General features: G+C 50.8%; 7 protein-coding genes across 7 annotated transcripts; 4 read left to right on the top strand and 3 right to left on the bottom strand.

The window, feature by feature from the left end:
• Positions 1 to 219: 219 nt before the first annotated feature.
• Positions 220 to 2,887, top strand: N7481_005458 (histidine biosynthesis protein HIS4; the record flags this gene model as incomplete). The annotated part of the gene is made up of 2 exons (XM_057264677.1): positions 220 to 2,632; positions 2,694 to 2,887. The coding sequence occupies 2 exons, from the start codon at positions 220 to 222 to the stop codon at positions 2,885 to 2,887; spliced, it is 2,607 nt and encodes an 868-aa protein (XP_057122397.1).
• Positions 2,888 to 3,642: 755 nt separating this feature from the next.
• N7481_005457 (serine hydrolase domain-containing protein) lies at positions 3,643 to 5,475 on the top strand (the record flags this gene model as incomplete). The annotated part of the gene is made up of 1 exon (XM_057264676.1): positions 3,643 to 5,475. One exon carries the CDS (start codon positions 3,643 to 3,645, stop codon positions 5,473 to 5,475), a length of 1,833 nt encoding a protein of 610 aa, XP_057122396.1.
• Positions 5,476 to 6,323: 848 nt separating this feature from the next.
• On the bottom strand, positions 6,324 to 7,387 carry N7481_005456 (uncharacterized protein; the record flags this gene model as incomplete). Its single annotated transcript, XM_057264675.1, has 3 exons — positions 6,324 to 6,631; positions 6,716 to 7,245; positions 7,320 to 7,387. 3 exons carry the CDS (start codon positions 7,385 to 7,387, stop codon positions 6,324 to 6,326), a joined length of 906 nt encoding a protein of 301 aa, XP_057122395.1.
• Positions 7,388 to 7,965: 578 nt separating this feature from the next.
• On the bottom strand, positions 7,966 to 8,931 carry N7481_005455 (rRNA-processing protein UTP11; the record flags this gene model as incomplete). The annotated part of the gene is made up of 2 exons (XM_057264674.1): positions 7,966 to 8,745; positions 8,836 to 8,931. 2 exons carry the CDS (start codon positions 8,929 to 8,931, stop codon positions 7,966 to 7,968), a joined length of 876 nt encoding a protein of 291 aa, XP_057122394.1.
• Positions 8,932 to 9,388: 457 nt separating this feature from the next.
• N7481_005454 (uncharacterized protein) lies at positions 9,389 to 9,970 on the top strand (the record flags this gene model as incomplete). The annotated part of the gene is made up of 2 exons (XM_057264673.1): positions 9,389 to 9,548; positions 9,711 to 9,970. 2 exons carry the CDS (start codon positions 9,389 to 9,391, stop codon positions 9,968 to 9,970), a joined length of 420 nt encoding a protein of 139 aa, XP_057122393.1.
• Positions 9,971 to 10,727: 757 nt separating this feature from the next.
• On the bottom strand, positions 10,728 to 11,612 carry N7481_005453 (putative transcription initiation factor TFIID, 31kD subunit; the record flags this gene model as incomplete). The annotated part of the gene is made up of 1 exon (XM_057264672.1): positions 10,728 to 11,612. The coding sequence occupies one exon, from the start codon at positions 11,610 to 11,612 to the stop codon at positions 10,728 to 10,730; it is 885 nt and encodes a 294-aa protein (XP_057122392.1).
• Positions 11,613 to 12,391: 779 nt separating this feature from the next.
• On the top strand, positions 12,392 to 13,705 carry N7481_005452 (tRNA guanylyltransferase; the record flags this gene model as incomplete). The annotated part of the gene is made up of 8 exons (XM_057264671.1): positions 12,392 to 12,405; positions 12,459 to 12,548; positions 12,620 to 12,751; positions 12,802 to 12,846; positions 12,928 to 13,103; positions 13,168 to 13,256; positions 13,335 to 13,439; positions 13,493 to 13,705. The coding sequence occupies 8 exons, from the start codon at positions 12,392 to 12,394 to the stop codon at positions 13,703 to 13,705; spliced, it is 864 nt and encodes a 287-aa protein (XP_057122391.1).
• Between the last annotated feature and the right edge of the window lie 129 nt (positions 13,706 to 13,834).

The following is a 13,834-nucleotide window of genomic DNA, read 5'->3' as shown; positions in this document are numbered from 1 at the left end:
TCAGATCCCGCGCCTCTTACGCCCGGCAGATGATTCAGCGGGGCGGACCAACCAAGGCCGTGGAAAATGAAAAGAGTCATCGCCCTTGCACATTTTCCCCTTCCAAGAAGCGCACCACAAACTCCTGCTGGGGATTTTAATACCCTAGTATCTTCTTGGATTCAATTCCTTTCTCTCTTCCTCCCCCCCCCCCATTGAGTCTTGGATCACGACCGCGCCATGGCTACCCCCATCCTTATCTCCTACCCCTCTACCCCCGCCTCCGGACTCTCCCTCAAGCAGATTGCCTACTTCGGCCGCGTGCTAGTGAAGGTCTCAAGTGCCACGGAGGCTGAAGATTTCTTGCGCAAGAACTTCCGCAATCTTGATGTATACATTGACGCGACTACTATCTCCTCGTCTGGAGACCTGGTCGACATCCTGAACGCCGGTGCCGCCAAGATCCTCATCTCCGTCGACCAATTGACCGCTCTCTCCCAAGAACAATCGGTCCCTTCCTCTAGATTGCTCGTTAACGCCCTCGTCGATGCCGAGCTGGATATCATCCAAAAGTGGATTGCCACCAATGTCGCCGAGCACAATGAGGCCAGCGTCTGCACCAGCCCCGCCAATGTTTCCGCCGCCGCCACGAAATTGAACATCAGCTCCGACTCACCCCGCCTATTCACAACCTATGGAAATGAGACCGTGACTGAGGATGCTATCGAGAAGGTCGCACAGCAGGGTGCAATTGCTATTGTCCCCTCTCAAGCTCTGACCGTTGAGCGGGATGCTGCCGGCCAGATCTCTGCCGCTAAGTTGATCGCTTCGCGGGCCGTCACCGATCAGGCCAATGGCCTGTATGCCACATCCGTCACAGATGAGCGGGGCACTTGCCTGGGCATGGTTTGGAGTAGCGATGAGAGTATCGCCGAGGCCCTCCGCACCGGCACTGGTGTCTACCAGAGCCGGAAGCGCGGTCTGTGGTACAAGGGTCAATCAAGCGGTGATGCCCAGGAGCTTATTCGGATAGGCTTCGACTGCGATTCCGACTGCCTCGTGTTTGTAGTCAAGCAGATTGGTCGCGGCTTCTGCCACCTCGGTACCGAGACATGCTTTGGTGCTTCCGCCGGTTTGTCCCGTCTCCAAAAGACTCTCCAAGCTCGCAAGGCAGATGCCCCTGCCGGATCGTACACAGCTCGCTTGTTCAACGAGCCCAAGCTTGTGGATGCTAAGGTGATGGAGGAGGCTGATGAGCTGTGCCGTGCTACTACCAAGGAGGATATTGCTTTTGAGGCTGCCGACCTCTTCTACTTTGCACTTACCAAGTGTACTGCGGCTGGTGTCTCTCTTGAGGACATTGAGCGCAACCTTGACCTGAAGAGCTTGAAGGTCAAGCGGAGAAAGGGGGATGCTAAGGGTCCCTGGGCCGAAAAGGCTGGCCTGGTTGCCCCTCAGTCGAAGCCTGCTCCTGCTCCTGCTGCGCCTGCCCCTGCACCCGTGGAGGATCGCACCACCCGTATTGAAATGAAGCGCGTTATCACGTCCTCGGTTCCCACCAAGGAGGTCAGTGATTACCTCAAGCGTCCTTCTCAGAAGTCCAACGATGCTATTGTTGGTCTTGTGAAGCCCATTATCCAGGATGTTCGCGAGGGCGGCGATGCCGGAGTTCTCAAATACACGCACAAGTTCGAGAAGGCCACCTCTTTGACTTCACCCGTCATCCATGCCCCATTCTCTCCCGAGCTCATGAAGTTAACCCCTGAGGTCCAAGAGGCTCTTGATGTGAGCATCGGTAATATTGAGCGGTTCCACACTGCCCAGAAGGGCAGCAATGATGCCCTTGTGATGGAGACCATGCCTGGTGTTGTTTGCTCTCGTTTCTCGCGTGCAATTGAGCGCGTCGGTTTGTATATTCCCGGCGGTACTGCTGTGCTTCCTTCCACGGCCATGATGTTGGGTGTGCCCGCCATGGTGGCAGGTTGCCAAAAGATCGTTCTTGCTTCGCCACCCCGTGCTGACGGCAGCATCTCCCCGGAGATTGTGTACGTTGCTCACAAGGTCGGTGCTGAAAGCATTGTTCTGGCCGGTGGTGCGCAAGCTGTCGCGGCTATGGCCTACGGTACCGAAAGCATTAGCAAGGTGGACAAGATTCTGGGCCCTGGAAACCAGTTCGTTACTGCAGCCAAGATGCTGGTGTCCAACGACACCTCCGCGGGTGTGAGCATCGACATGCCTGCTGGTCCCAGTGAGGTCCTTGTAATCGCCGACAAGACCGCCAACCCAGCTTTCGTGGCCTCCGACCTATTGAGTCAGGCCGAGCACGGTGTTGACTCCCAGGTCATTCTCATTGCCGTCGATCTGAGCGAGGAGCAATTGCGTGCCATCGAAGATGAAGTTGATGCACAGGCTAAGGCTCTTCCCCGTATGGATATCGTTCGCGGATCCTTGAATCACTCCGTCACCTTCGTGGTACGGGATATCAATGAGGCAATGACCCTCAGCAACGATTATGCCCCTGAGCACTTGATCCTGCAGGTCGATAGCCCTGAATCTGTGGTTGAGCAGGTCCAGAATGCCGGCAGTGTCTTCATTGGACCCTGGACCCCTGAGAGCGTGGGTGACTACTCGGCTGGTGTCAACCACTCTTTGCGTAAGTTGATAATACCTTTTTAGCTCCAAACGTTTGTTTCAATTACTAACGAGATTGCTAGCTACCTACGGCTATGCCAAGCAATACTCTGGTGTCAACTTGGGCTCTTTCCTGAAACACATCACCAGCTCGAATCTGACTGCCGAAGGCCTCCTCGGTCTCTCGAAGACTGTCGAGACCTTGGCTGCGGTGGAGGGACTCGAGGCTCATAAGCGGGCTGTTAGCATTCGTGTTGCACAGATGAAGCGCTCTTAGAACGGAATTGGGAAATTTATGGATATATGAAGTTCCTTATCACGAATGAATGCGCGATGATTTCAACATAAAGGGGAACAAACAGTCCTGGAGAACGGAAAAGAATTGATCTTTCGGGAATGATACAAAATATTACATAGCATATAGCAGAATCTGATCTGTCAATTATTTTTTCAAGATTTATGTCTCTCTGCTGGCTCCACTGGTTGTGTCATTCAGGTTGAGAGTTAACTACGCATTCATGTCAGCCATACCTGAATGCAAGGCGCAGTGGATTACCCTGCTGCCCAGTTTGCCAAGTGTTTGATACAACGGAATTGGTAAACAATAGCCGTGTAACCAATCGTGAGGTCGAATGCACTGCATCGTCATCATCACCGTGATCATCTGTATGTCGGTGTCGACACAGCCGACTAGAGGCGTAGAGGTGTGGGGCCAAACGCCGCTGAACAAATGCCGTGACGCTAAACCCATCCAGGTAGCATGCCGCGCTTCTTAACGAGTATGTATTCTATACGAAGCTTACGCTGATCGGTGGATATCTACAAGGATAAGATTTTCTAGACGTTGGGGGCGAGCGCCAGATATCGCCCCGATGAGATTAGCGTTGAACCCTGCCCCCCAGAGGCTGAGTTTCTGGGAAATGCCTTACGAAACACGATCCATTTAGAAGTATAAAGGGATACTATTCCGGTCATTAAATAATTCCTCTTGATTCCTATATTCTAACATCCTCACATCAAAAATAGGGCATCATGCGAGTCCTAACCTCCGCTCTTACTCTCCTCCCACTCTGCATTCCGGTAGTTCTGGGGGGCCACCTCCCAGGCCCGGCCTACCCAGCACCTCAAGATATCAGCAGTGATTCCAGCCGGGTGGCTGCCAGCTGGAACAATGTTACCGCAACTTTAGATCAAACTCTCAAGGGTGGCGGTCTGGGTAAACTAGCCTCTGCCATGCTGAAAAACACCACATTCTCAATGGGCATGTTCTCGCTACACGACCAGGACGCTAGTTCCTTGCAGTACCACCACACAGCTCCGTCTACTCTTAATGGTACATATGGAACCAAAAGTGTCGATGCCGACTCCATCTATCGTGTGGCCAGTATCTCAAAGCTTATCACCACCTATGCAGGCATGGTGGAGCTCCATGAGAATGATTGGAACACTCCGTTAACCAAGATCTATCCCACTTTCAAGAATTTCGTCGAAAAGGCTGCGATGGACTTCGATGCCACACGAGACATCGAATGGGACAAGATTACTGTCGGTGACATTGCGGCACAAATCGGCGGCATTCCTCGACTAGGCATCCCCGTCAGTACGGACCTTCTGCTACTCTCTGTCACCAATCCAGCTGTCCTGGACGCATGGGGCCTACCGCCTGTCAACCGGTCTGAGATCATGGCTCAATATCCTTGTCTTCAAAATTTCGACTCGGGGAAGATGGAGTGCGATATTGATGATTATGTCAAGGGAATTGCTTCGAACCTTCCCAGATATCAACCTGCAGCCAGTCCTCTTTACTCCGACAGCGGCTTCTTCCTTCTCGGTGGTGCACTGGCCAATCTTACCGGTATGTCATTGGATGACCTCTACAAAAAGGCACTATTCGAACCCCTCGGCTTGAATAACACCTTGTCCAAGCCTCCATCTGAGCCTAAGGACATCAAGCGCACTGTTATTGCCGGCACCGCGGAAGTAGCGCTTCAAGAAATCCCAATCACCACACCCTCTGGCGGTATCTACTCGACCATCAACGACCTCTCAAAGATCGGAATTAGCATCCTGAACTCGACTCTTATGTCAATCGATAGAACAAACCGATGGCTAAAGCCGGTGACTTTCACTGGAGATCTACACTATGCCTTGGGTCGACCATGGGAGATCTATCGGTACGAGCACAAGGATTCAGGTGTTATTACCGATATCTATACCAAGCTCGGCGACTCTGGAAGTTACTCGGGCTTGCTCGTTCTAGTGCCGGACTTTGAGATCGGTTTCAGCATTCTCGGTGCAAGCAACGGAACCGTTCAAGCGCAGGCAGTTCAACTCATCGCTGATACCCTTACGAATTCCCTTATGCCAGCTCTGGTGAACCAGGGCCGCCAAGAAACCCTCTCCAACCTGGCAGGAACCTACAAGTCGAAAGATAAGAAGCTGAACACGACCTTAACCGTCGCTGTCCCTTCATCATCCAAATCGGCCCCTGGTCTTGTCATCACCGAGTGGGTGAGCAACAGCACAGATCTTAAGAGTCTATTAGCCGAGACCCTGATCAATCAGGTCCCTCGACTGCCTCCCGTGAAAGCAAACCCTAACCTAGTGAGACTTGTGCCTACAATCCAGGATATTTCAGGCTCGGGTCAAATCGCTTTTCAGATGGAGACGGTTGATCCCACCGGTTCAATTCCTGGTCATCTATTTACCAAGATGTATTCTGCTGGGGACTGGGCGAGCACCATTGATCAGCTTAACTATCACGATATCCCGATCAACGAATTTGTTTTCAACGTCGACAAAAAGATCGGAAAAGCCCATTCGGTGACAGCCAGCGCTTACAATGTTGAACTGGAGCGTCAATGAACCAAAATGGTTCTAATTAACATTTGATTTGGCGTCCTTCTGGTTTTAGATTTTTGCAAATACCTACTCTTCAAATTCTTGTTTTAAGCCTAGTTCGGACCTAATTAGATGTCCAGGTGTACATACTATTATCTAGGCTTTTTCCCCGTCATATAAACTGGTGGCATAATAGTCGAATCCAATGAATGGCATTTCCCGGCTTAATCCAGCTTCCAACCTTGGCAGGTAGAACCCTTCCTCGTCTGCTGGCAGGCCCCCGGTAGGATTGAGTAGGTGGAGGTAAACTGGGGGAATACCCCAAATCGATTGTTCAGGATGGGAGTGAATTTTACATTCGGCGTCCGGGAAAAGCGCTTTTTGAAGGTGATTCGGGTTGGCTGGCCGTTATAGAAAAATGAGCATCTCAAGAATATCTGGCAACGTGGTAATTGAGCCTGGAGAGCTATCCAAAAGCCGATGGATATTCACCGATCTGAATTGTAGACTGATATTCACTGAGAAATGACTTCAGTTTTGATTTGATCTACATAGAAGATGGTCTGCCATATCTAGACACAGGCCAGTCATATTATATCGCCCAGAGTATGTACATACTCCATTCGGACGAACTAGTCACTATCAGCGATGCCCTATGATGTCAAGTATCCACATAGTCGCGAAGAAGAAGCCAATAAAGTAAAAGGACCTAACATAGTAGGATTTGTCTGGACTAAATCCAGTGCGGTATCATAGGTTATTGAGGAAAGACCAGTTTTCTTTTTTCCAAGACTCCAAAGCAATCAATAGCTTTAAGATTTCAAATGCATCCGAAATACCATGTTTCCACGCCAAAAAAAACTTCAAATCAACTACAATTGAGCAACGTCGTTCAAGATCGAGACCTCCTGACCAGGCTTGAAGGCAGGCAGGCCCATATAAGGACACCCGTCACAGCGGAATGCATCGCCGAGCGCACAGCTACCGCAGGAGCCTGTCTTGCCCTCGACAGTGAAGTCCACTTCGGCCAGGTCGTCCGTCTCCAGCTTCATAACATTCAAACTATTATCGGCGTTCGCCCGGCGCTCCTTATCCTCTGCTTCAAGTCGGTCTGCGAGACCGCAAGTACAGTCCTTGCAGGCTCGCCGCCTGCGGCCGGTCTTAGGTTGACACTCTGGGGCTAATAAACTCGTTAGTGGACATTGCAATAATAGAAAAATACATGTGCAAAAAGCAAGACGGTTAAAATAGATGTGGAACGTACGCGGCATGATCGGTCTCGTAAAATCCTCCTCGTCAATAAGAGAATCCTCATTAATCAACTCGTCATCGTCATCATCCCGGTCGTGATTGTTCCCATTTATATCATTCGCCGTAAATCCGGTGACTGCTAAGCCCGCCGGTGGGGCTGGAGCTGGAGCTGGCGCCGGAGTAGTAGTCTTCTTCTTTCTGTTCAGGCCGAACTTAAGCGGGATTGCAGTGGCTTGTTCAAGATTGGGCTTCTCGAAACCATTGCCAGTCTGCATTAATCCAGCCAGAATAGCTTCCATGGCCTCAGAAGCATCCAGCGCTTTATCTTGTGCTTGGAGCTGTGCACCGGCCTTCATGGCTGGGACGAGAGCGGTGTACACATCTCGGGTCAAAAGCTTCAAGGCCTCGGCGCGGCGTGAGCCATCGGAGTCGGTGACAACCAGGACGAGATCATATGTATTGGTGGGAAGAGTGACGAAACCGGCAGATAGACGGTCGAGCATTTGGAGGTCGGTAGTTGCGCGGGGTGGGTGGTAAAGAGGGCTCGTAATTTATCCTCTTGGGTAGCAATGGAGGGGGGAGCGAGGAGGAGAGTGCGTGAGGTCACGGTGTCGAACGATCGGGGCGCGGGGGCCATGTCGAAATCGCTATCGCCCGTGTCAATGGTCACGAAGGAGGGAGCCATTGTGGGAAATTCGGTATGAAGCAGGAACTTGAAGATCGAGGAAGAAGGAAAAGTGCGTCAAGTGAGGGGTGGCGACATTTCTGATAAAAGATAACTTAGTAAGCGCCCATTTATAATCGAGCGCGGCAGGTGGAGTTCGTAAGGAGAGTTAGTAAAGTTAGTACCCTCTGTTAGTCCTATCAGCGGGCAGCCATTAAGGATCTCCTACCCTAACTCGGTATACAATTACGCCGGTGATCGGACGTGGTCAACAGGCTCTGTCATGTCTCGGGGACTTGGGCGAACACTAGTTAGTGCGGGGGCCGATTATCAATGCACCCCGCGTGAATGGCTTGTAGTTGTTATCGTAATTGTAATTGTATTTAGGAAATGCTAAGTAACTGCAAGAAATATCAGATATCAGAGTCTACAGTTATATTGGTTCTAGTATATTTTAGATTTTAGATTTTAGATTTCCCAATGCGCCCAAACTCCTCGTCTATGCTGGTATCAATATCAATACAGGAAAATATGTGACAAGCTGTATGTAGATGTAGATGGAGCAGGCAGTCATCAACTCGTTAAAGCCCCGCGGGCCGCTAACGCTTGCGCTCGCGGATCTTCCACTTGACTCCATTCTTGTTTGTGCCTCCAATCATATTGTCCATCTTAGCTCGTTGCCAGTCGACTTCATTCTCAGCCGCCTGAATCTCGGCGAACTGCTTGCGTAACGCCGTCAATTTGTTGTCCCGGGCCTCGACGGCACGCTTGCGGAGCTTTCGTGCTCGGCGCGCCTCAACAAACGCTTGCCGTTCGGCGGTCAATTGCTTGGGAGTCTTGCGAGTGGATGTTTCCTTGTCAGAGTCCTCCTCCATGGCATCTGCAGCTTGATCACGCTTGCTCTTAAGTGTCCGCTGTTCCCCGCGATCGTCGGCAAAGACTACTTTGCGCGATTTCTTCTTCTGTGACGGGGCATCCAAGTCGAGATCATCCAGATCATCAAATCCACCGAACTCATCGTCGTCATCCTCGGCTTGTTCCTTTTCTTGCCTCTTTGTGCCCAGAGCATCGTTCATGCCATCCTGCAGCTGCACGTCGCGCTCCAGGCGCTCAATTTCGCGGCGAATGCGCTCTCCAGCGGTCCGAAGGTAGCCCTTGTCTTGGGTCTTGAGGAGTTTGATAGCATCGTGGCTCAGTCCGCGAGCCGCTGCCGAATCTCGCGAGACGCCAGTGCCTCGTCCATGTCGTCCCTGCACTTTGTTCCGGTCGCCCATCATACCGAAGTTGAACTCATCGGGGTTCCGATCGTGCGCCTTCTCTTCGAGACGCTTCAGCTTCGCCTTCTTGTCATTGTAGTCTTTCGCGCGGAGCGAGTAATCCTATCATACAACTGTTAGTTCTGTTTTCTGTTTTCGGGTTTTGATTTTGTTTATGCTAGGCAAAATGCAGATTAGAAGATAGGCACATACCTTGTGCTTCTCGAGAATACCCCATTTCTCACGGCCCTGGAGCTGACCACGCTCGCGGTGGTTTCGCCGCTGGACGGCGTTGCGCATCGAAGACATTTCGAGTGGTTATCACGTTTCCGGGCGAAGAGGGTTGGGAAAGACGAAGATAAAAAGTGAAAATGAAATATCGAGAAATTTCCAACAACCCTGAAAGCGAGGGGAAAAGTAGAGCTGGAAAAAGGGCCCACCTAGCGACTCAAGTGGTGTGAGAGTGAAGTTGTCTGGAGGCTTTTTTTTTTCTGCTTCCGCCTTGGCTCTCCGCCCGAACTTCGGTTGCTCGCGCTCCGCATCAACACACCTCTTCCCACCAGGCCCCCTCATCGTCCGTGGAACCCAATTGTTTTGAACACTCGAGTCGTTACATCCATCCGAACTCCCTTCTGGCTTTCGCTAGTCCTGGATCCGATCAATTGCTGCTGTCGCCCCGACCAGCCGATCAAGCACCCCGTCTCATAGACATCTGATCTGCAGCTGTCAACCTCACAATCTCCGCACGAACGAGCTCTAGGTTCCAATGGCCACACCATCGACATCCTCCGATGCCTCGTCATCCAATACCGCTCCCAAAAAGTTCAACCTGCGGAACCCACTTCCCCTCACAGCTCCTCAGGAGCAAGAAGTGAAAGCGCTCTACTACAAGCGTGTACGAGGCTACTGCGCCCCCGAGATCAAGGGTATGTGGTATCACTTTCTTGCTTTTAATTGGAATTCTTGAGGGCTTTGTTTGGCATCAATTCCACAAAACCCGAACTCGGCCGAGGTCGCGCCACGTGCCTTCATTCCCTCCAGCCAGATCACCGGGTGAATGAACAAGTTAGTTAACAATCTTTCTGCAGCTTTTGCTGAATGCGCCGTCAATCGCACCGTTACTGCCACTTGGGTCTGCCGTCAACAACGGCTAACCATGAACTCCTGCATGCTAGCCCACGCTACCCGAGAGGAGGAAGATCGCGCACGCGAGGAGTGGTTCTCAACGTATCCTGACCGACGCCGTGTCCGCGATGAAGAATTAGCACGCGTCGAGAAGCGCCGCGAGGAGGTGATTCGGATGATGCGGGAAGATGAGCGGAAACAAAAAGAAGCCAAAGAGAGGTGATGCTGCTTGGGCAATGTCTTCTGTTTTCATGGTTCACTTCTCTTATAACCGGACACATCTCTGGTGAGTGTATATTTTCATTACGGGTTTCGGCGTCTGGGCAGATCTTTGCTGCTTGCATTGCTTCTCCTATCAATTCAAAGCATCCTTGTGGGTATGAACCATCAAGCATGGAAAATCGAAAGGGGTCATCCGGATATCGGACCACCGCAATGCGGACGCTGGCGAGATATCATGTTTGGCAGTGGACGTTCCAGCTTTTCGAAACTTGCTAGAGCCGGGCCATCTCCCTCGCAAACAGCCAAGCGTGGATTTTGGGTCTCCGTGTTTTCTCTCTCCTCGCGGCGTACAAATGGGGTATTTCAGGCGTTTCTACGGGCATGTGTTGCATGATCTTCCCAATTTTGGAGCGATGGGATGTCATTTTATTATGTACATTATACATAGGATCCATTTCTTGTTCTCATTCACCAGATCATTCGCCAGAATATCTTCTCCTTGTTTTCTTTATGGCCGGCGCATCACTATTCCGATGACAACGTGATCTGGATAGCCATCGAATTCGTATGGAATCAAATGGTCCAACATATCCTCTCCCAACCCTGAATCCTGGCCTTCTGCCCAGGTCGAGACGGCTATAAATTTGAAAGAAAAGAAAAAACACCAAGCGCCAAAGAACACCGCCCAGCCCAAGATATAGTTGATGAAAGCCTGACATAGCCAGCAATAGAAAAAAGGGCAGCGATTTAAGCATCGTTCATCTTCTGATCCTCATCTCCATCGCCAGCCTCTCCCATGGCAGTATCCTCGCCAAAGATGTCCTCCATCTTTCCATCGCCATCGTCATCATCCCCCTCTCTTCGTCTTCCTCGCCCCCAGCAGCCGGCCCTGATCCAGCCTTCTGCGACGCATCGGGCATATCCTCTTCGCCTTCGCTATCCCACTCATCCTTCATATTCCACCCAGTACCCGTAAGACAGAATCGCTCGGGCGGTAAGCGCATACCTCCAACCAACACGCTCTGGTTGGAGGCACCGGGAGGCGCGCCGTTGGGGCCAGCCGCGGCAGGATCGAAGCCTCGGTTGACACCCGGAAGAGCAATACGGTTTCTCTCAGACGCAACCTCCATCAAGAACTCTTTGGGTAGACCGGTCTGGAACTGGTAATGCAAACGCGACGCAATGCTCAGTCGCAGAGCTGGCAATGACACACCGCTCGTCTCCGTGGACGCAGCTGCCTTCCCTGTAGCCCCGGTATCTCCCACGGCACCAGCATATCCTTCTGTGGCGAGGTGCACTGCATCTGTGAGCACATTGGAGGTGTAGCGGTATGCGAAATCGAGGAGTTGGAGGGGGACGCGGTCTTGATATGCTGTTACGCCGAGCGAGGCGAGGAGCATGTGCACGAGTCGCACATCACGCGGGCGTCGCGATTTGCCGCTATCTTGAAGAGATGTGCCGGGGGTTTGCGGTAGCTGTGTTGTTGAGGTAGTGGGTGCTGTTGCTGGCACGGTGCTAGATGCTTGAGCGGAGGTGGTCGCGGCGGGGGCAGATACGCCGTTGGCTGCTGAGGATGATTCAGCCGGTGGTGTGATGGGTTGAGTGGCTGGCGCAGAGCCTTGGGTTTGGCTGGGAGATGCCATCTTTGTGAGTGCTCGACTAGTGACGCTGCAATATGGGACAAGTCGCTAAGGGTGGGAGGATGGTTCGTCAGGATCGTGAGATGTGATTTAGAATGAGCAGGCGATAACTTAAATCTATCCAACTACCGATACTGCAGCATGCCTCCGGGGCCAGGGCGATTGGTAGTAGACGGCGTGAACCGGGGTTGATACTAGTAGTCGGGACTGCTGGGGAAGATCGCGACGGGGTTTCGCTGAGGCCGAAAAGACCTGGAAGGAGCTCCGATATTGCGCTAACCGCTTTAGGCAATCACTGGAGGTATCACTTTCGGTTTGAACTAGGGTCTTCATTTGATGAAAATATTGAGATCAGATGGTTTGATTGCGAGATTCCAGGGGTTCTCCGTGATAATAACAATATCAATAATGGTATTAATATTCTTCTTATATTCATTCATCACAATATCACAAACTAGTACTCTCAGTTATGACTACTGAATTTACAAGTACTAGTATTGTTGGGGGAAAAAAAGAATTTGAAATCAACTTAAAATTTAATAAATGTGTGGCGAGGCTATATGAGGTACCAAATTATTCTTCTAGATTTCCTTCCAAGGTTTTCCTAGGGCACAGCATAGATGTTATACTTCCAACGTGAAGGTATGGATTTCATGCAGAGCCTGAGATCCCGCCGCGGGCGGGCATTCCATGGGCGGGTCATGGACACCCACACAAAATGACTCTTCATCGGAGACTAGCCTTCCTCCACAACCCCAGGCTCTTTGGAGACAAAGGGAACCATGGCGAACTCCAAGTAAGCTCTGAAGCTAAGCAGTCGGTATGATAATATTTGCTGACCTGCCACAGGTACGAGTACGTCAAAGACTTCGAGCAAACAGACGTTCTGCTCCCCAGTACATGGATTGTCGTGCGCATCGATGGCAAAGGGTTTCACAAGTAAGATGCCCCAGTTTGAATACAATTGCCTGGAAAAATTCTTGGATCGGGGCTGGTATTGATCTATATAGGTTCTCAGACCACTATCAATTCACCAAGCCCAATGACCGCCGTGCCTTAGATCTGATGAATGCTGCCGCGGTCGAGGTCATGAAAGAACTACCGGATCTATGCATCGCCTATGGTGTTAGCGACGAGTTCAGGTGTGTCTATTTCTAAGTTTTATCTAATAGATTTGCTGACAAAATCCCAGCTTTGTCTTCCACCCTAACTGCCAACTCTTCGAGCGGCGGAGTGCGTAAGTTTATTCCAATTCTACATGTCTTTTTGCACATTCCTCTATGGGGTAACTTTGTTGATGAAACTATCTTTTGCCCAGGAAACTGGTGACAACTATTGTCTCAGCATTCACAGGATACTACATTTACAAGTGGTCAGAGTACTTCCCCTCAATGCCTCTTCAGCCACCCTATCTCCCTTCATTCGACGGCCGGGCAGTCATCTACCCATCAAATGGGCTCTTGCGGGACTACATGAGCTGGAGACAGGTTGACTGTGAGTTTCGCCTTGAGTTTGGCATTGGTATGTCAGGCATACTAAACTGACTTTTCTTTTCTAGGTCACATCAACAATCTCTATAACACAACATTTTGGATGATGGTTCTGAAAGGTGGTATGAGTAACACTGATGCTGAACAAGAGCTGAAGGTATGTAGTTTTTATCTAAAAGCGTTTTTCTTTTCTTTTCGGATCCTCGGCGAAGGACAGCCGGCTAACTTGGTGCAGGGAACTGTCTCCGGTGATAAGAATGAAATCCTCTTCAAGCGGTTTGGCATCAACTACAACAATGAAGAGGATATCTATAAGAAAGGAAGCGTTCTTTACCGCCAGGTACGAACATCTGCTTCTTTAATGAGTCCAATATCGCTAACCCATTGCCTCAGTTCGAATTTCAAGAGCCCGGGTTGGTCCAGGAAGGAGAGGTGGACGACACTGTTGTGCCAGAGGGAAAGCAATCAAGGTCACAGCAAGAGAGGCTCCGAAAACTGCGACGGAAAGCACAGGTCGTTGTCGACCACGTTGATATTATCAAGAATGATTTCTGGGAGAGACGGCCGTGGATCCTATCCGGCAAACCGGGCAAGCTACCAGCTTAGAGTTAAGGCTATATAAAAAAGGTAACGAGACATGACAAAATGACTTTTTGTTTGTATTCGTTATTATCACCAAACGAAATGGGTATCTTGATCGCGAGACGATGCGAGAAAAATGCACATGCAAGAAAC

The sequence above is a fragment of the Penicillium waksmanii genome, assembly GCF_028829765.1.
Source record: "Penicillium waksmanii strain IBT 27052 chromosome Unknown utg000005l:1.0-5232799.0:1.0-5237142.0, whole genome shotgun sequence".
NCBI classification, from domain to species: Eukaryota; Fungi; Ascomycota; class Eurotiomycetes; order Eurotiales; family Aspergillaceae; genus Penicillium; species Penicillium waksmanii.
Note: the sequence above shows the minus strand (reverse complement) of the source record. Positions and strands in the feature narration are given on the sequence as shown.